The sequence below is a fragment of the Equus asinus genome, chromosome 9 (genome assembly GCF_041296235.1).
Source record: "Equus asinus isolate D_3611 breed Donkey chromosome 9, EquAss-T2T_v2, whole genome shotgun sequence".
In the NCBI taxonomy this organism is placed as follows: domain Eukaryota; kingdom Metazoa; phylum Chordata; class Mammalia; order Perissodactyla; family Equidae; genus Equus; species Equus asinus.
This window is the reverse complement of record NC_091798.1, coordinates 70,296,586-70,317,769: the sequence shown is the minus strand read 5'-3', so window position 1 is coordinate 70,317,769 and position 21,184 is coordinate 70,296,586. Positions and strand designations below refer to the sequence as shown.

The following is a 21,184-nucleotide window of genomic DNA, read 5'->3' as shown; positions in this document are numbered from 1 at the left end:
AATAGCCTCTTTTTTAGATCTTATCTTCATAACTTTTGGTGAATCTATTCTGAAAACTCTCCTCCCAATAGTTGTAAAAACAGCGTTAGAAACAGAGAAACTTCCTGGACAGGCTCAGCTGTAGTCTAAACCAGAGGTTTTCAAACTGTTGTTAGAAAGGGCATGCCTCAAGCATAAGTAGTAGTTACAGCCTCCCACCATACATGCTCAAGCACGCGTGTGTGCATGCACGAGTATACTCACAATACAGCTTGCCCTGGAACGGTTCTCCATTTGGCCCAAATAAAATTTGAAAACCACTGCATGGAGGAAGTATGATGTGGAACTCTTCAGACCCTGGAGCTTGACTTCCTGGCTTTGAATCCAAGCTGCACCACTTATTATGTGGTCCCTAAGCAAGATTTTAAAAAGATTCTCTGGGCTTTAGTTTTCTCATCTGTAAAATGAGGATTATAACAGTACCATCCTCATAGGGTTAAAGTGAGGGTCAAATAATATTTCCATGTATTCCACATAATACATGGAAAATGCTTTAAACAGTTTCTGGCACATAGAAAGCATTTAATAAATATTATAATATGTTAATAATTATAATAATTCTTACCATCAATGTCACATTGGATTAATATTTCAAAAATTTAAACACCAAAGTAGTAGAACCAAATATTATCTACTTTAACTTAAGCAGCATCCATGAGAGAATTTTCTTGCAATGTGTAGGCATGCTGCAAAATTTGACACTCTAATTTGATACATTCAGAAAATGACATAGCACTGTTCTGTCATAATGAGAGTTTGTGGCTCTTCAATTCTGATCACTTACAGTGATCGTGTGATACATGATATACAGTATGAAAATATTCATCTTGGTAAATTGAGATGCAATTGCATTCCTTTTTACACAACATAGTTTGATTTCCACCATTGGTTTGATATCTATATTAAGACAGCATTAATAGATTAGAAACAAAACCTTAGTCTTTATTCTAGTAGCCTTCTGGAAACTAGACTCGTTGGAAAATAAATTTAAAACTACAGATAGCTATTCTCACTAGCAAGTTTGACTGGACTACTATTTGCTAGCATATGGAAGCCCAACTGAGCATATATTGCACACCTCTGGACATCAGAAAATATGCATTTGTGTGCTGCTTCCCGTCAGATAAGAGCACTCACAGGGTCTGTAAATATTTTTATCATACATTTAGATTTCACTTAATTTCTATGGACAACTTTTACCTAACTCAGTGTCCATACTTTTAACATATTTCATTCATATGCTTACCTCTAGGGTCAATAGAATTCCCAGGGTAAAATAAGGCAATCAGTGGGCTGAATTTTCATCTCTGGAGGGGAAGAGAATAATAAAAACAAACACATACATACCCCTTACTATGAACCAGGCTAAGTGTTTTAGATGCATTAACTCATTTAATCATCATAACAACGCTATTTATAAACCCATTTAGAGAGGAAGAAACTGAGGCATAAAAAGGTTAAGTCAAGTGCCCAAAGTGCCACAGCCCAAGGAACCAAGATTTAAAGCCAGGCAGACTTGCTCCAAGTCTTGATTTTTAATCACTTCATTATTCTGTTTTTCACAGTAAATAAAATTATAGATTGGGAGGTAGATGATTGATGGATAGATAGACTGGTTTTGTCCAATCATCCCATCACCTCATCTACAATCATGAGAACTCTAGGAATAGATTACCTTTGATCATACTTTCTCAGTCAGTATCCAAACAGTTTAACCAAGATGAAGATCTCATTTGCAATTAAATTTTAAAAAGAGAAGAAATTCTGTGAATGCTTCTGAGCTCCTAGTTGTCTTACGTCTCTTCCTCACTTCGCTCCCATTAAGTGAAACATTATAATTAATTCTTGTTTTCTTTCTGACTTAGGTATAAATATTTCTCCTATAGTTTTAGTTAATTATAGTTATTGCTGGCACTTCTGATGAATAACAATCCCCGACCAAAATAAGGCATCTTTTCATCGCTAGATGAGAATTTACAAGTGCAGAAAAAGCAACCATTACATTTTGTTCTTGTTGTTGAAGTCTTCTTGTGATTTTCATCAGGATCTTTTCCTTAAGATTAAATAGGAAGAAATTTGTTACACTCAAGTTAAGTCATAGTTCTGGGTTTGGAATTCTTTTTTTTTCAACTTTATCTGATTTTATTAGTCTTTATGTAACACAGATAAATGAATGCCCTTTTAAATGCTTATTAATAATTTCATATGAAAGCAGCATTGATTACTAACATTAATCGTTTTCTTGGAAAAGTTTAGCTTAAATAAATCCTTCAAGTAATTTATTGGTACAATTTTAATAGTAATGTTTGATTTTTTCTGAAAGTAGTAACTTTTTTTCCTAAATATTTGGCAGAATATGAGGTTGCACATTTCCTTTTATTTATAGTGAATGCAAAGATTCTTCTGAAATAATCCTATCATTTGATATCTGAATTTAGAGCAGCTGATACTTAGAGTTGGGAATGGCTTGCTGAGGGTCATATGCAAGATTTGTATTGAATTTTCAAATTAAAACTGTAAGTCTACAACATTAGTCATATACTGAATCACTTCTTAAGTAAAAGCTAGAGGAATCTGAACTCGAATTTTTAACTTGTCCCTGATTGAAAATGTTAAGTTTAAGTTAGAACCCACATACATTTTATCATACAATTTCTTTAATAAGTATTTGAAATATTCCTTAATTGCGGATTAGAAAATAATCATCCTTGATATTGATGACTGAAGTCTGGCCCAAGCCTACTGTTTCTTTCCTGTGTAATGAGAAAATGATCTGGGATGAGCCAACACTATTCTAGCATTTTGTGATTCTCATGTAGACGTGGGCAGGGATTGGAAAAACATCAGTATTAATTCCATATACGTACACCACTAGTCCTAAATGACTGCACTGATTCTTGATCATTTAATCTTAAAGGGAATAGCCTTTAACTACCTAATAGTGAAAAAATGGTGACACTGGAAGCAAAAACATCACTTAACTGAGCTAATATTCACAGAAGAGGATATGAACTCAGTTTTCCTTTAACTATTTTAGAATTCCTAGTTAACACAGAGGCTTAAATTCCGAAAGTTTTGAAATTTTGCCTAGGTAATCTTAATAAGTGTGCAGTCATATTTTTAAATGAAATTAAAAATAATTTAATATAATTTCTCCAAACAGTCTTGCCAGGCACAAAATAGCTCTCCTTTGCGTTCACTCAGTATTGGAACAGCCAAGTTGCTCATAGTGTTAGCCTGCTTATATATTTCCTTACATACCACCTTAACTGTTTTGAAAATTCACCGAAAGTATATGTTTAATAAATATGTCCTAGATATTTATTCTACTTTTCCTTCTTGAAAATTTCCAACCTAAAAGGATTCTTATATGTGACAAAATAGGTTGTTAATAACCTATTAGTCAAGACCTTGTGCAGACTTTGGAGTGCTTACCAATCTAAGGTCAGTGATAATTGGGATCATTCATGGCCAGATTAAAGTTCTTTATTCAGTTCTTTAATCAATATTTTCAGTACTTTATGAAATTCACATTTGACCCCAGAACAATATATTTATTTTGGCCATTGCATATTTTCTATCAGAATTAGTATCTCTGCTCTTTTATGAGCACCTAGCTTCCTCTACCTGGTGGTAGACCACTGAATAGAAAGGTTCCAGAAACGTGATATTTGTTTATTGCCCTTAATGAAAATAATTAGCCAATTAGCACAGTGCTAGGGCTAAAAAGAAATAGCACAAGTGAATTATGAAATTATAAGGATGTTTAAATGCTAGTTGATGGCATAATAGAAACTGGAGCATAGAGTGCAGTTTAGTGCATTAATTAGGCTATTACAGTGGGCCAGGCCTTGTGCAAGACTTGGTGACAAAATAGGGAATAAGACATGATCTCTAGTCCTCAAGAAATTCCATCTAGTTGTAGTGGTTCTGGTCTCTGAGAATCTGGTGAAAGCAATTAAATATCTATATTGTCACAAGGTTTGAGGTTCCCTTGAATCCCATCTAGAATCTTCAGGAGCTGGTAAATGGGTATAGAATGATGACTACCAAATGGACTAGCTATAACTGAGACGAGAATGAATGACGTACAACCTGAGATTCAAGCAACTTTCAAATAATCTAAAACATTTTCTTTGAGGAATGATTTATCCATCTGTTGATCTATCTAGACATCTCTAATTATTATGCTTATACCCTATTTCCAGAGTTCACTTTCAAAAACACAGTTTTAATTATGTCACCCTATGCTTAAAAACCTTCAGTGGCTCCCAATCGCCGGTAGCAGCAATTTGCGTCCTTTTTTCCTGTTAAGACAAGCGTGATAGATGATGAATGCTGTTCATCTGAGCAGCCCCATTCACATCCACTGCTGTGCCTAGAATTGTTTGCAAAGGCACGCCAGCTGTAACTCTGCCCCCCTTCTCTCCAGCTCGAGAAGGCATATCACAACACACGTGAGTGAGAATGACATTCTCATGTGCTCTAATATATTTCAAAAGTAAATCATTCCCAAACTCTGGGCTTTGCTGCTACTAATAAAGTACTTGCAGCATGCCTCAAAATTAATCAAAGTATAGATCAAGACAGCACAACTGAGAACTACATTCATTCATTGTTAAATCCATACTTCTTCGTGTAATATACAATACATTTTCCAGGCTACACTAGATTTCTGGGTCTGTTAATCCTGCTCTCATTCCCCAAACTACACCTGACATATACAGATATCCCTTCCAGATTTCTTAAAGATCTTGAAACACATTCTGCAATTATAAACATGCTCGCTTTTACTCTTTCTGACCAAAATATTCTCTGCCCACATCTATACTCGATGAACCCCCTGTTATCTTTAAGTGCAAACACAAATATCTTTTCCTCTAGGAAACTTCCCAGGTCTGACCTTAACCCTACCCTCTCCCAGCCACGCCTCAGGAAGGATCATGGACACTCTCCTGTGTTCCTGCACTACGTTGTGTCATGAGTATTTGGTTTCTGTTTTTTCTCATTTTATCCTATGAGTTCCTCAAAGCCAAAAACCATGTTTTATTTCTTTGCGTTCCCAGAATCTAACATAATGCCTTACATAGACAATACGCTTAGGGAGTATTTGCTGAAAATGCTTCAACAAAGGTTGTGGGCAGAATTGATCTAGGCATCCTATTGATTGTGCTATGTTTTGTTAATTTTTATTAAAGAAAAAAATTCAATGTGCAAAGGTAAAAATATTTGGAGGGAAAAGGTACTGTTTCCTTTTGTGTAGTTGAGAGAATTATTTAAAAGTGTTTATCCTCACACCGACTTCATCTGAAGTTTTCAGAGGCTGATTAGACAAGCCCTGTGCTTCCGTTTCTTCCTCCAGTCTTTAATGCCTAACTTTGAGGATTTCACTGTATGTTGCCACATCCTCCAGAGGGTGGAAAGGAGAAATGAGGCTAGAATTGCTGCTTTTCTACTTCTCAGCATCTCTGTTGAGATGAAACATTCAAGAGAGACAGAAATATTGACGCTGATACAATAGATTGCACAATATCTTCAGAGCTTTATATCCTCAGTATAGCTACCCCATACATCAAACCTCTTTATTCGTGAGCGTGTTTATAAAAGGGATCAGCACAAATGAACCTTGGTATTCTCTAAGGATAAACGTATTCTGATCAGAAATTAGAAGAATTTGGAAATCATTCGGTCACAAAGTTTCTGCTATTTTTCCTTTCTATTGTTAGGACACTGTGAAATACAAGCAGTGAGAGAGAGTGTCTCTCCATTCCCATTGTTACAGCAACACTGAAGTTAGGAGAAATGGGATGAGTATGTTATATAGTTCCTTGTACAAGGGATAAGCAATAATCTTATAGGGTCTAATGTATAGTCAACATTCAGAATTTACACAGAATTTAGATGAGAGACAGACAGATACACAGACACACACAGGCTTATTGCCCATGGTTGCTATTTATTTACAACATTTGAAAGCTTTGTATTAGAAAGATGTCATCCATGTTGCCATATTTTCCAAAGATACTGATTTAAAATAAGAATCTTGTCATGAAGAAGGCAGTCTCAAATTTGCTCTTTAATGACTTAAGGGGAAGCCGGTTATACAGGCATCTAATAAACAGGAAACAAGTTCACAGTCACTTTATTTCATAGCTCCGAAAGCTACTTGGCATGTGCATGCGGTATATTGTATGTAGAGCACGGCTTTATTTTTTTTTCTTTGCATCTAGTGACATTACTGCATGAGTTTCTTATAACCATTGTGAATCTTCGTGAGGTTATACTGGCTTTCCCTTTTACACTAAATGTATGTCTTTATCTTTTAGATTTCCATGTAGAAGAGGCACTGGATTGGCCTGGAGTATACTTGTTACCAGGCCAGGTTTCTGGGGTGGCTCTGGACCTTCAGAATAACCTGGTGATTTTCCACAGAGGTGACCATGTCTGGGATGGAAAGTAAGTAATATTTTTCCTTCGACCAGTAAATGAAAATAAAAACAACATGCATCACGGGGCGGCCCGGTGGCATAGTGGTTAAGTTCATGCGCTCTGCTTCCACAGCCTAGGGTTCGCCAGTTTTGGTTCGCAAGAGCGGACCTATGTATGGCTTATCAAGCCATGCTGTGGCAGACGTCTCACATATAAAATAGAGGAGGATAAGCACAGATGTTAGTTCAGGGCCAATCTTCCTTAGCGAAAAGAGGCGGCTTGGCAGTGGATGTTAGCTCAGGGCTAATCTTCCTTAAAAAAAAAAAAAAATAGCATGCATCACTTTTCATTACACCAAGAAAAATGGTGAGAGAACTATCAAGGTTCTTTTTGAACTTGATTTTTATGGGCAAAACATAATTGTTCTCTTAACGTATGAGTGTGATAAGTACCAGAGGGGAAGTCTTGTGCATTTTAAAATGATTAAAATGGTTTCAGGAACTAGTTTATGGACAGAATGCAATAACAATCTGTGAGTCTGCCTACTTATCATTTTTCTCCCTCCTCCTCGAAGCTACCTCCACCTTCCTAAGGAGAATAATATAAAAGGCAGTTAAGACACTACATTGCTGAGACATTTCAAGACTTCAAAGAAAGTGCATCATGATAAATGATCAACTAGGAAAAGTTATTAGTTCACTACAATAAGGCACCTTGTTAGAATGGTACAGAACCATTCTAAGGCCATTGGACTCTCCTTTTCCGTCAGGCTGCTCCATGGCAGTGATAACGATGAGCGTCCTGGAGATTGTGGTAGGAACAGTTTGGCCACCCTATGTGTAGCAGTAGTCAGTACCTTGGCCTTCACATTTTCATATAGATTAATTTTGTTACTCAAATTTGCTCTTTTCATGAGCACCAAAGTTAAGAATAACACTAGGACTCATAGTCCTGCTTTTTCCTCTGGTTTTCTCTTTACAACCTTTCATTCTATCTTCCATTTTCTTATAGAGATTTTTGGTAAAAATGTCTAACATTTATTGGGTGTTTACTGTGGGCCTGTCACTGTTCAAAATGGTTACATAAATTGCCTCACAGCAGTTAGGCACTATTATTGTCATCCTCACTCACAGTTTACAGATGAAGAAACCAAGAGAAGGTAAGTGTTTTGCCCCAAGTTTCACAGTTGGTAAGTGAGAAAGCCAGGCTTCAGTTTCTATCCATCTGACTCCAGAGCTGGCCCACGTATGCACTTTGGGATATTGCCTTTTAGAGGACTGTGAGCACATTCCCATGATGCTGTTCCTAAAAGCTTGCTCCAAAATTTAGCAGATTATCTTAATTCTCCTGAGTAATGAATATCCATTTTTCATTTGTTTTATCACAAATTTACATATGAAGGTAAATTTTCAAGTATCTTATAATTAAGTGTAACAAATCTCCTTTCAAGAGTACAGTTACAGGATCTCATTTGGAAAATTGAGGACCCATGTATATAATTCAGCTGTTATTTTCCTCCATTTTCAGAGATGTTGATCAAACTTATGCTGCACGTGCTGAGTCACTTATACATGTATGTAGTTTTCTTTGTGCAGTTGAAAACGGAATTCAATCCGCATTTCAAACTAGATTGGCAACTTCATTACTATTTAATTGTCTTTTCCAGTTGTCACACTTGAAAATGGAATCTGAGAAAGATAACACTTCAGAGTTCAAAGCAAACAATTGAACTCAGCATTCCTATTCATACATCTCTGTTACATCATCTTGTTCATTATTGAGCATCTAATGGCATTTTAACAAGTGCTTTTAAAAGCAAACTATTACTATTCATTGTAGTATATTTTCTTCATTTTAATGAATATTGCTGTATTTTCTGGATGGATTTCTAGCCACATTTTACCAGAGGAGAAAATTGCAGCATCATTTTCTCCCATTGATACTGTTTCTGCTAGCTAAAACTAAATTGGACAAAGTCCAGTTTTCCATTTTAATGTGATATTCATTCCAAGTAAACAGCAGAGGCTGGAATCATTTAATAGAAAAAGGGATCAGTAAAGGCCAGCTTGGGATAGGAAATGACACAAGACTATGAAACAAAAGCCACATAAGAATATTTTCTGTGACTTTTATGGCAGTCCTAGTTGAAGAACTGCTTTTTCCTGGCATCTAGCTTTCATCTAGATAGCTAGTATTATGTGTAAATAGCTTCCAGTTTCATTGCCAAAGCCCTGGTGTGTTACTCTGATAAATGACACCAACAAAGGAGTGTTGTTAAAAATGGAAGACTTATATGTTGAATCTAAAAAACAAAACAAATGAACAAACAAAACAAAACAGAAACAGACTCATAGATACAGAGAACCAACTGGTGGTCGCCAGAGGGGAGGGAGGTGGGGGTATGGGTAAAATAGGTGAAGGGAGTTAAGAGGCACAAACTTCCAGGTATAAAATAAATAAATTATGAGATGTAATATACAGCATAGGGAATATAGTCAATAATATTGTAATAAATTTGTATGGTGACAGATGGTTACTAGACTTCTCGTGGTGATCATTTCGTAATGTATATAAATGTCAAATCACTATGTTGTACACCTGACACTAACATAATATTCTATGTGAGCTAAACTTCAATTTAAAAAAAGTAAGACTTCTTTAGAGCAGAAGTGCTAATATAACTCATTAAATCTGTTTCTTTCTTCTTTATCTTTATCTTTCAGATATAAGAATATTTTTATCTCTCTTTCCTTCTGCCTCTCTTGTGTTGCCTGTTGGCGATGTTGCATCCTTTGCAATCCGTGGTTGTGAGGAAATTCTCTTCTGGCACTCAGATCTCTGCTTTCAACCACTCTTTGCTTTATTATTCATGAAGAGAACTACAAGTGGATTACTCTGTTAGTTAATTTTTAGGCAAATAGATTCGGATTTGTGGGTTCTGTTCTTTGAATGGTCATGCATGACCATCCTTCCCACATGCATAAGTCACATATAAATAGACAAAGTAGATAGTTTTTCTTCTCCCTCGTTAAATATCCAAAGATTCTACAAAGAAAAAGCATCTTCCTGTAGAATTTATGATGTGCTGGTGAAAGACAATGGAAATTAAAGTTTGAGTGGAAATTGCATTCTTGTTGCAACTGTTTAATTGCAACAAAGTTTAATAACATGCAAATTGCATATTTTATAAAATTGCAAAGTTTAATATCATGTATACATGGGAGAACCCCAGGAAAACTGAGTAACTTGCCAGAATGGCCAAAACCACCACCTTAAATACCATCTTCAGCTAAAGACAGAGGATGTTGGGGGTAGTGGTTTGGGACTTTAGAGGGAGGAAGGCAATTTACATGGAGATGGAAATGCAGATGTTTGATAAATAAGTGTTTGCTGATCCATCTATAGACAATGTGACCTGAGAGACAGAACTTTGATAAAAATGGGCTTGCTATCATACCTCATTTGTATTATACTATAGCTATTTTATGGTAGTACCTCCTTCCTGGAACAGGCCTTCTGTCTTCAATTCTTTTAGGCAGTTAGGGAGACGGTCGAAGTTTCTTTCAGAGTCTTTGTCCTTAAAAATAATCAAGCCAAAGAGACTCTTTTTGGGGTGGCAAGTTCTGATCCCCTACACTACCACTGTTTGGATGGAGTAGTGAGAAATCATATATTAATTTTCCTTGGAATCTTTCCCATCCTGATATCTCTTGTATTCACATAATTGTAGGTTCCCTAAGACCAGAGCTTGCTCTGAATCAAATCTAAGGACCCTGAAGCCCCTGGTTCTTAGGAGGTGATCACTCTTTAAGCATCAGAAAGTTCTTGGAGTTAATAATAATCCCTAATTAATTCTCAGTAGCCAAAGCTCTTTTGATATCATCAAATCAACTGCCTTTAATGAGTACTATTCTCTTCTTTCCTTCCTGATAGCCCTGATCAGCCCTTACTCTTCTACTTAACCGTGCTAAGTAAGCATGAAAACCAAAATAATAATAATAATAAACCACTTAGCCTCCTGAAAGATGATTGTCACTCCCTTTCTCAATTTGATTTCCATTTTCCTTGCTGTCTGCCCCTTACTTCAGTATGGCCACTTTAAGAAGCTTCTTCTCTCTGAAATAGGAAATGCCTATTACCAGCAGGGTGTAATGAAACTTAAAGAGCCTTTTGTCTGCCCTGGTGTTAGGGCAGCCTGTCAGCTAGAGCTCTTTAAAGTCTAAATGCCCCCCAGCAGGGGCTCAGTAGCTCCTGCCTCAGTAACAGCTGTTCCTGGGTCTCTGTCTTAAAATCAGAGCTATCAGGTAGGAAGGAAGAGAATAGCACTTATTAAAGGCAGTTGATTTGATGATATCAAAAGAGCTTTGACTACTGAGAATTAATTAGGGATTATTATTAACTCAGGCCACTATCAAAGGCCTGCTTCTTGGCCATTCTTTTTTTAATCTCAGCTGTGGTTGAGGTTCTACTCTGCAGGACTCACATCACAAACCCACTTAACTAAACCGTGGGTTTTACCCCTGATTTTTAGATGTTAAAAGTTGTTTCCTGTATGTCAATTATCATTTCTTCACATGGAGTTGGAAGGGATCTTGGAAGTCACTGTCACTTGGGATTCTTTCTGTTACCAAAAAGAGAGAAAACGCAAAATGAACTGGCTTAAGAAAAGAGGTCTTTTAGTAGTTAGTATAAGTGAAAACTTCAAGCGTATGGTAGCCCAAATGACATCACCAGGATCCACTTCTCAATCTATTTTCTCCTGGTTGGCTCCATTCCTAGGGTTTGATTGATCCCCCTCCTGCCTTGCAGCTTCAGAATCACATTGTCGCACTTGTCTCACAGAAAAGATAGTCTATGTCCCTGATAGCTCAACAGAAAATCCTGACATTGAGTCTTTTAGCATTCTTTGGTCTGACTTAGGTCCTGTCTCCTCCATCCCTGAACCAGTCCTTGTGGGCAGAGGAATTAAATCCACTCTTTGGCTTAGTGTAAGTTTTTTGTTCTGTCCGTGGAATGTTAGAGTGGAGTTGACATCATCCAAAGCAAATGGGCTGAGAGCAAGGCTCAGAATGTTGGTTCAACTAAAGAAAAATTGAAGTTCCCTTAGCACAACATAGGGCAGTAGACATTGGGCACCCAGAATAGCAAATGTCCACCAGAGAGCTCATCTCCAACCTCCCACCCAATGCAAACTTCTCTTTCTTTACAAAATCTTCCACAGGAGCCTGCCCGGTGGCGCAGTGGTTAAGTTCGCGCATTCCTCTTCGGCAGCCCAGGGTTCGCCAGTTTGGATTCCGGGTACAGACATGGCATCACTTGGCAAGCCATGCTGTGGCAGGTGTCCCACATATAAAGTAGAGGAAGATGGACAGGATGTTAGCTCAGGGCCAGTCTTCCTCAGCAAAAAGAGGAGGATTGGCAGATGTTAGCTGAGGGCTGATCTTCCTCAAAAAAAATTTTTAAAAAAAATCTTCCACAGTCATCCAATGCTTGAACTCTTTCCGTGCCAAGAAATTCCCTAGATATGAGACATACTTTCTAATTATGGGACTCATCTAGAAGTTATAAAGTTCTTAATTATGTTAAACTCAAATCTGAGTCCTATAACTCCAGCTTCATGACAGCCTAATGCAGGATGAATTCATTCCCATTTATCCATGTCAATTATTTGCATATTTGAAGAAACTGTTATCTTCTCCAGACCAAATATCCCCCAGGCCCTCAACCAGTCTTCATGCTGACATGATTCTTTCATCTGAAGGTGCTCTGGTTTCTCAGCTCTTTAAAGTGTTTGGTTGAGAAGTGGCCACAGCACCTAATGTATTATCTGACCAGCAATGCAGTTACTGTATTTGATGTGTATTTTAGGTATCTGTCAATATAAAAAGGTTGTATTCACTTTTCTTCAACAGCCTTGTGTTGAATTTATAATCTACTAAGATCTCCAAATGTATTTCATAAAATTGTGCTCAATTTTTTACTGGAAATTTGTACTTATGCAGTGTTTTTAAAATATTGAATTCAGGATTTTATTCCAATAACATTTCACTTCATTAGATTTAGCCTTGCTTCAATTTACAGACATTATTTTATTCTTAATTAAGCAGAGAATATGCTGTCCTTCCCAGCCACATCTTAAGTCTGTTTGGTGAGCATGCCTTTCATATCTTCATAAATGTTTATAAAATTTTAGTAGTTGAATAGTTGGTTTAGCAAGTTTTGTTCTTAAAGATGTGGTCTTCTGGGAACCTTGTCCCACCTACTCGCCAAAGAGCTCACAAACTGTCTCTTCATCAATGCTGTATGGAATTTTGCCAAGATCTCTTGTTTCAGAAACCTGTCTGCTTCCTAACTTTCAGAAAAATCAGTTTCAGAATTGCCTCATTAATTTTCCAGAGTCTCAGTTAAGATATCAGCTCGAGGTTCTGCTTCTACATCTGCAACTTCGTTCATACCTTAAGAGTTAATTGGGCCTGGAAAACAGAACTCAAGGTGACTGAGTGGCACCTTAGTACCTTCATATCTGAGACAACAGTGTAAGGAGTTCTAGAAAAAGAATGTTGCCATATTCTGCCTTTCTCTCTCCTGTTGCCATTTGCCGTTTTACTTGAGCCATTTTCTTCCAGTTTTCTGTTACTTTCTCTAATTTTTCTTGGTTATCTGACTATTTTTCCATCTCATCTACATATCCAAGTAAATTTGATAACTGGCAAAGAGATTCTCCAGTCTAGTGAGGTCAGTCTTTGTAAGAGAAAACCACATTTTCAAAGACAGGAGACCTGGGTTTGAATCTTGGTTACCATTTCCTAGCTTTGAGACCTGCATCAAGACATTTGAACTCTCTAACTCTCAATACCCTAGTCCAAAAAATGAGGGCTTTAATAAGTGCCTCATTCTGTTGAGTAACAAAAGGCACTTTGTTAAGTGACTTGTCCCCAGGGGCCTCGGGGCCCGAACAGAGCCGGTTGTGTCATACCTGGTTCTTTGTTCTTTTCATCCCTATTTGTGATGTCTCTGATGCTAGGTCTATCAGGGCCGTAAATAGTCATGCTGGTTTCTTTGACTGCCCACCTCTTTTCCTCCTCACAGGGATTTTTTGGAATGTGTATATATATTCAGAAGTGTTTTCAACATAGTATTAAATTATATCCCATTTAAAGTCTCTGGCCTTTGTATGATATGTCTTTGCTTTCCTAACATTGAGGGTACATGTCCACTTATTTTCTCACTTGAAAACCTATGGTTCCTTCTCCAGCTTCTTAATTTGTATAATTAGAGAATTATATTTTACTTCTTTCTTCAGTTGCTGTTATTTATTTTGCATTCCCTTAATTTTGATTGATGGCCCAGAAGTTTATTTTCTCCTTACTCTAGTTCTTTTTGTTTGTGTGAGTATAGCAAAGCGTTTCTTCTCAGCCTTATCTAAACTGTTTGATTAGCTGCTAATGTGCAAAATCATTAATGGGGCATTCAAACTGCTAAAATAAAGAACTGATGAATTCCGGCCCACAGGCTGCTGTTCAGCCTTTTCGGCTGAGTGCTTTTTCAGAGAAGCAAACAAAAATCAGCAGAGCTCCAGGCACTGTGTGAAATGTGCAGGGGATTATTATATCCTGTAAAAAGTTAAATGTGGTTGAAATAAAGACCTCTCCACAGCGTAAAATGTGGGGTAGCTGCTTTAGAACGCTGCATAGACAGTTTGCTATAGCAACGATGTATCCAGCTCTGTAATCTGACATCCATTTGTGAACTGTTCAAGGGTTACCTTTTTTGAATTATAAGAGAGTTTATAAACTACTTTATTTCACAGATTTAATGTGTGTCTGTGTGTGATTTTCCCATTTAAGAAAAAGACATCAATTTCTTTTATTACTTGCTGCGTGTAACTACCAGCGGCCAGCTGTTCATTGCCTGAAGCTCCAGCTATCCCAAGTGGAAGGATTAGGACTAGGTCCACCAATCAATTGAATGATCGAATATCCCTTGATGCTGTCAGTTTAAACATATAGATGTCTATCAAAGGGTATCACAAAAGATTTTCAGTGAAATAGTTGGGCCTATTTTGTTGTAGTTAATTCCTTTTAAAGCTATAATCTTCCAAAGAATTCTATTATTTTATTATTTGTTATTTATGTTATTGAAGTAAATTAATATGTTTAAATAATGCTAATATAAGTAGAGTGTCATCTTTGGTTTTTGTTTTTTTATGTTTTGTTTACTTTGTGTTATTTTTTTCTTCTTTGTTTTGAGAGGTGGTGGTTAAATGAACAGATTCTCTATAATCATTAAATTCAAGAACTTGCCTAATCACTGAGATCCTTAATGGATACAGACGAAGTGTAGGAATACTATGAATAATAATCATAAAGCTGTAAAGATAGGAAAAGTTGCTGATCTTAAGCATCAAATAAAATGCCCTCTGTACACACTAATGACATGAGGGTAATTTGTGATAGCAAAAAACCCTAAAAGAAACCAAAATTATTGGTTGTTACATTGTAATAAGATACTGAGAGAGAGAGCTTGATAAGTTGAGAGATCTGATATTTTCTAAGTATCCAATTTTTTATTGTAAAAATCTGATTTATTCACTCTGTAGCTTATTTAGTTTTGTTACGTATTTTCCTCTTCGTTCCTTCAGTTTCTATTTCACAATTTACTGTAATACCACCAAAAGGTGGATAATAAAATAAAAGAGGATGATGCTCAAATTAGTTTTTTTTACTATTTATTACCACCACTAGAAACTTGACATTTCTAAATTGTAAGTATAGACACCCACACACAAATTGTGTTTGTGACAGTAAAGCATCAGCTGCTTGATGCATTTTTTTCTACATTTGTGGGCAGTGCAGAACAGTACCATTGATAAAGGATGTTTTTCCCTTACCTGCTCATCAGCTGCAACATCTTCATTCGACCTGACTGGCGTAAGGACTGTGGGTCTGGCTTGTTTATATTTCTTCCTTAAGGGAGCTTGTTTTCTTGGAAGCCAAGACCAACATTTCAGGTCCTTGACCCTGAACTTTCATGGCTGCCAGTGAGTAATTTAAGTTAGAGTTTACATTTTGAAATATTCCAATATCTGGAGAAATAAGCTGAAGCTATAAAAAACATGCTTTAAGTTTATAGGAGTTCAATGTATGCTTCTGGTGCGGTGGATGGGATCGCCTTTCTACTTTCTCCCCATCAATAAGTCATAAGAATGTATTTCCTAAAATAGTCGGACCAGAGATTTAGGGCTGATGGAGATTATTTAAGTGAATGACAAGACAAACCAAAGGGGCAGTTATCTTACAGAATTACTCCAACCCATTTCTTGGGGAAATCATGAGCAAGTAAATATTCCAGGCTTCCTGTATGGTTTGTCATTTTGCAAATAAGAGGAGATGTGGAGTTAGGTGTGCTGAGGTCTGATAGGCTCCAGTTTTATCAGGATATATGATTGGACTGCCACTAGCGTTAGCTGTCAATGGTGAATCAGAACACTATCTACATATGAAGTGGAAAGCACTTAGTAAGTGATGAGGATTTAGTAACTTTCCATATTACTAACTCCTAGGTAGGGGTGGAGTAGAGAAGTAATGTACTAGTATATTCCATGCCCAAGCAAATAAACTGCAAGAATAAATGAAAATTTTAGGAAATACAAAAGGGAAAGGGAAATCTAAATCTGATCCGTGGATTATATTAACATCAACATCCTGGATATAATATTGTACTATAGTTGTGCAAAGTGCTATCAGTGAGGAAACTGGGTAAAGTGTACATGGAATCTCTCCATGTTATTTCTTGCAACTGCATGTGAATCTACAATTATCTCAAAATTTCAACTGAAAAAAAAGAGAAAACAGATTTTAACTCCTTACGGTCAAGGAAAGCATTATTCTCACATTATTTAGATTGCCATTACAAAGCACTGAAATGTTTCTGAATAATGAGGAATATAAGCCTTAAAAGAGATCATAAATGAAGCAACTTCATCCTGTTTCACATGAATGTAGAACTTTTAGCATACTATGAGCCTTAGACATGCTGGACTTATGTTATCCAATATCGCAGACAAGTTAGAAAAAAAATAGAGACCATTCATGGTTGATTCCAATACTCTGTCTTCTAGAAGAATAGTTATGTTTTTAGTACAGAAATTCATATTGAAATAGAGTTTCAGATACAGGGCAAACTCTGGCGTTTCATAGTATTAAGAAAGAGTTACTTCATCTTTGCCCTTTACTCTGATTTAATAAGACCTTGTATATTCTTACATTGTTTCTATCCAATAAAATTTCACATTTCAATTTAATAATCATCCCATGAATGTCATAAAATCTGCTTTGTTAGTGACGTTACTTCCATTTCATAAACTTATGTATTTTGTTTCTAGGTACTGCTGTGTGGTTTTAACTACACATAATGGCATATGTAAAGTATTACTTAAGTTTTAGCTTACAAGCTGAATCAATATTTTGTATTCAATTGAGTGCGTCATTAATAAGAACTACTTCAGGGACTTATTGTTATCTTTCAGGAAAAATATACCCCGAAGACTGTAAAGTCAAGAAGCGCAAGTAATTGTGTGATATATATTTTTAATGGCAAGAAAATGTAATTTTGAAATCTTTTTTCTCCTAGTGGTACTCTACATAAGTTCCATAAAAATATCAACCAATTAATCAATAAGTGTATGACAGATTTGAGCAATCTGTCGCCTGTCTAGATTGCAAATATATCTCCATAAATATTTAATGTTATTCAGATTCTTCTTTTGCTTATACGGTTGAACTACAAAATATTAATAGATTGTTTTCACATCCTTGTCTGATTCTGTAAAGGAAATTCTATTTTACAGAAATATTCGTTGATCATCCATTGACTTCTTCTGGCAAAATATATATATTTTATGCACACACACATATGGTTCAACTATGTGCTGATCCAGTTCTTTATTTTTGAAAATATAAGTTGGTCTCTTGGTGCTTTGTATATTTACCTCTCTGTTACATAACCTTAGATTAGAAGAATTTATCTTTGTCCTTTATCCTAAATAATTTCCAAACAGGAATTGAAATAAGTACAATGTCTGTGATAGTTGTCAATTTTAGGAAAGATAAAACTAATAATTTAGATAGAAATATAAATGGAAAAAAATACATATATATAAATATATATGTTCATAATATTTTATAATAACCTGCAAGGTACAGAGTTAAAAAGCGGAAATTGCCATATTTGTTTTAGTTTTATATTAATTATCACATAGTTGTCCGTTTTGTACTTATAGAAAAGCTGTTACATGAAAAAGGTTTTATGTCTCAGCATATTTTTGTTTCAAGAATCAGTTATGTTTTATATTTTTGAAATATTTTCAACATTCTGTTCTATATCCTTATAATATGTATTTGCATTTTGTACCTATAGCAAGTACAATAGCAAACATATTTTTGATCACTACCCTTCCTCCTATCATTTACATTTTCCTTATCATTACAGAGGTTAAACAATGTTATGTTTTCTTTTATATTTTAAAAGAAAGTAACTATGGAATTGAAATATTTTGAGGAGCTTTAAAAAAAATTAGTTAGAGAGTTCAGGATAGCGTTTCTCAAACGCTCGTGTGAATGTGAATCACCTGGAGATCTTGTGAAAGTGCAGGTTCAGATCCGGTGGGTCTGAGACCCTGCCTCTCCAGCACTTTTCCTGCTGCTGCTCTGCTGACCGCTCTGAGCAGCACAGTTCTACAGGCCAATGGTGTGTGTGTGATCCAAGACGCTGAACCATCAAGGACAAAGAGTGAAGTCAGATACATCTGAGCTCTTCCCTTGATTCTGTATTTAGAATCTCAAGTGAGTGGTCTGCGTTTCTCAAGTTCATTGGAGTTTCTCATTGGTTTATTTTCTATTTTAATGCATTTTTTTTTTTAGCTCTTTTGACAGCAAGTTTGTGTACCAGCAAAGAGGACTCGGGCCAATTGAAGAAGATACTATTCTTGTCATAGATCCAAATAATGCTGCAGTCCTCCAGTCCAGTGGAAAAAATCTGTGAGTTAAATCACTTATATTGTCATTCAGGCTTGTACTACATGTATTGGGTGTAAGGTGTGTCATTGGGTCTGGTCTTAGAAAGAGTGTGTTGTACAGTAGTGGTGGGAAAGCGCAGCTTAAGAAAGCAGGAGACTAATTGGGCCATCCTATCTTTCATTTTCTAAATGGGTGGTTCGAAACCCTGACTGAACAGTAGAATTACCTGGGCAGCTTCAAAAGCATTACATTCAGATTTAGTCTGAGGTGGGGCCCAGGCATCAAAATGGTACTTTAAAGCTGCCCAGGCAATTCTAATAGGTAGTCAAGCTCCAGAGAGTCCCTGCTACATGTAGCTATTGAAGTGCGTTGCTGGTCAGCTAGATCTGAAGATTTAAAAAAAAATTCTTCAGCAGAAAAATTATATAAGCAAACTCATTTAATAGTCATCGTTAAGAAAAAAGGCTTCTCTCTTCCTATCTCAAAGTGAAGACTAAATAAATGCCATTTTTAGCTTTCCTTAGCATGCATAGGTAATTGGGCTTTGAAAGCCACTCATTATTTGGTCTTATTCCTAGATGGCATTTGGCAAAAAAAAAAGTTGGCTGATATTCATGGTCATTGAAAGAACGGGGCACCTGTTTACAGTGTCCTCAACCATTTTAACCTGGCAGCTTCAGAAACTATGCCCTACTCCATCTGCTTAGGCACAGGGACAGCAGCTTCTTTGAAGGGGGGAGGCCGTCGGCTTTGAATGCAGCTGCTTATGGAAATGGTAATACTTAGATTTTTTATAGGATTCTAAGATGGTGAATCAGGAGCCAAATTCTAATACCAGCTCCACAACTCGGTGTGTTTGAACCTGTCTCTTTCGTGTTCTACCCATTAATCAGAAGCATTCCCATTCCAGAAAGGAATTAAAGGGAAAAACAGAGCAACTGCTGCTAAATCAACGTGGCCAACAGTGGGGTGTCGATGTCAAAAGCAAATCATAACCCTCACAGTCAGTCTCCCAAACAGAGATCTAGTTCAGTTAATTAGTCAAGGTCAGGGAGTTACAGTCTTGGCTCCTGGAAAAAAAAAAAAATGTGTGGTGCCAACACCATGTTAAGGCTACAGTCTGACAAACATAGCTTGTGGATTGTCCAGTGTCATTTGACCACACCCACATTAAGTAAGATGTTGTCCCTGTGTCTGTTAAGCCTGTCCAAGTTCCTTAAGCTTGTGAGCCTCTGTCTACATTAGTTTACAGTTCTCTTACCCAGAACATTCCAATTGATTTGTTAAATAGATTAACCTTCTGTAATGACTATGCAGCAAACCACTTCACTTTGCTTAGATGAGCACAGCCCATATCTGCTGAAAGTTGTTTTCTTTGGGTTCTACTGTCTTTAGTAGGCACTCTTAAAGCTTTTGAGTCATATATTTAATATTTTATATTAATGCAGCATTACATTACCTTGGAGTATATTTAAACTATTCAAACTACATAAATCCATTTATTTTTCTCTAGGCAATTTGTTTTATGCACATGCACATTCTAAGATGTTAATATTTATGATCTTAGGGCTTGTGTTTAAATTGGTGTTATTTGTGTTGTTTATTCTAAGATACCATACTTTATAATAAATATTTGTAATTTGTATATAGGCTTCATTTGTAGATTTTAAAATGATTAAATACCATGTAAGATTTGTCACAAAGAGGTCTCTCTTATAACAAGTATTTTCATTTGACAGTTCTTTTGATCTTTTCTATAGTAATGCAGGTATACATTTATCAATTTATAAATTTATATTGCCTTTATGGATTAATTAGCCAAAAAATTCCTCTTATTTGTGCTTTGGGAACCAGTATGTAATTAAGACACTTATTTTTATTTTGCAGGTTTTACTTGCCACATGGCTTGAGCGTAGACAAAGATGGAAATTATTGGGTCACAGACGTGGCTCTCCATCAGGTAATCTTCCATTTGGCAGTTATTGAAACAGAATTTTATGGAGTTATGATCTGGAGTTGTCTGGGTCTTTTCCCGTGACCCAGTAAGTTTATAACAAGAAAATGGAGAGGTCACATCTAACATTTTTGTTTTAGAACCCACTGCTAGGATAGCTACTATGTAAATGATCAAGTTACCCTTCTCCTGTGGGCTGGCAGAAAGCTTAGGGCCAGATGTGAAGCTTTACTCTCATGACCGTAAGGCCCACCACCTCCTTCTTGGCTTTCCGCATTTGCTTTTCTTTCGTTTGTCCCCAGGCCTTAGTTCTATTTTGTCCCTTGTGTTTTATATTTTCTTTCCTAAGCCACCTTAATCTTCTATAAATTGAGGCAAGGTCTCTAGTACATACATGTATATATATAATACATCAAATTTTTGTCCTTTTTAAAAGAAGTTATATTTTAATCACAGAATAGTCATAAGGTCTTTCCCTCAAAAGACAAGTCACATTTAATACTGTTTTATGAATAGGTGGCAAAGAACTAAGAAAAATAGAAAAAAAGAAACTGGAACTCAAAAGACATAGTTACAGAACTCTTCAAACATCATCTCAGTAAACATTTATTGCTCATGTATTATCTGGAGAGCATGGCACTATTAGCTAAGGAAAGACAAAAAGGAAGGGTCGGGGTGGGTAGAACAGGACATCCATGTACTAGTCTCTCTTCACCACTAACTACCTGGACCACATTGAGCAGAT

General features: G+C 36.3%; 1 protein-coding gene across 50 annotated transcripts in view; it reads left to right on the top strand.

Annotated features, from left to right (window-relative positions):
• The window catches only part of PAM (peptidylglycine alpha-amidating monooxygenase), a 274,133-nt gene that overhangs the window by 232,929 nt on the left and 20,020 nt on the right, over nt 1-21,184 (top strand). For all 50 annotated transcript variants that reach the window (XM_070517694.1, XM_070517690.1, XM_070517684.1 and 47 more), the window contains 3 exons: nt 6,366-6,495; nt 18,390-18,506; nt 20,373-20,445. In XM_070517694.1, coding sequence (XP_070373795.1) covers nt 6,366-6,495; nt 18,390-18,506; nt 20,373-20,445 — 320 coding nt within the window. The remainder of the gene's footprint in view (nt 1-6,365; nt 6,496-18,389; nt 18,507-20,372; nt 20,446-21,184) is intronic.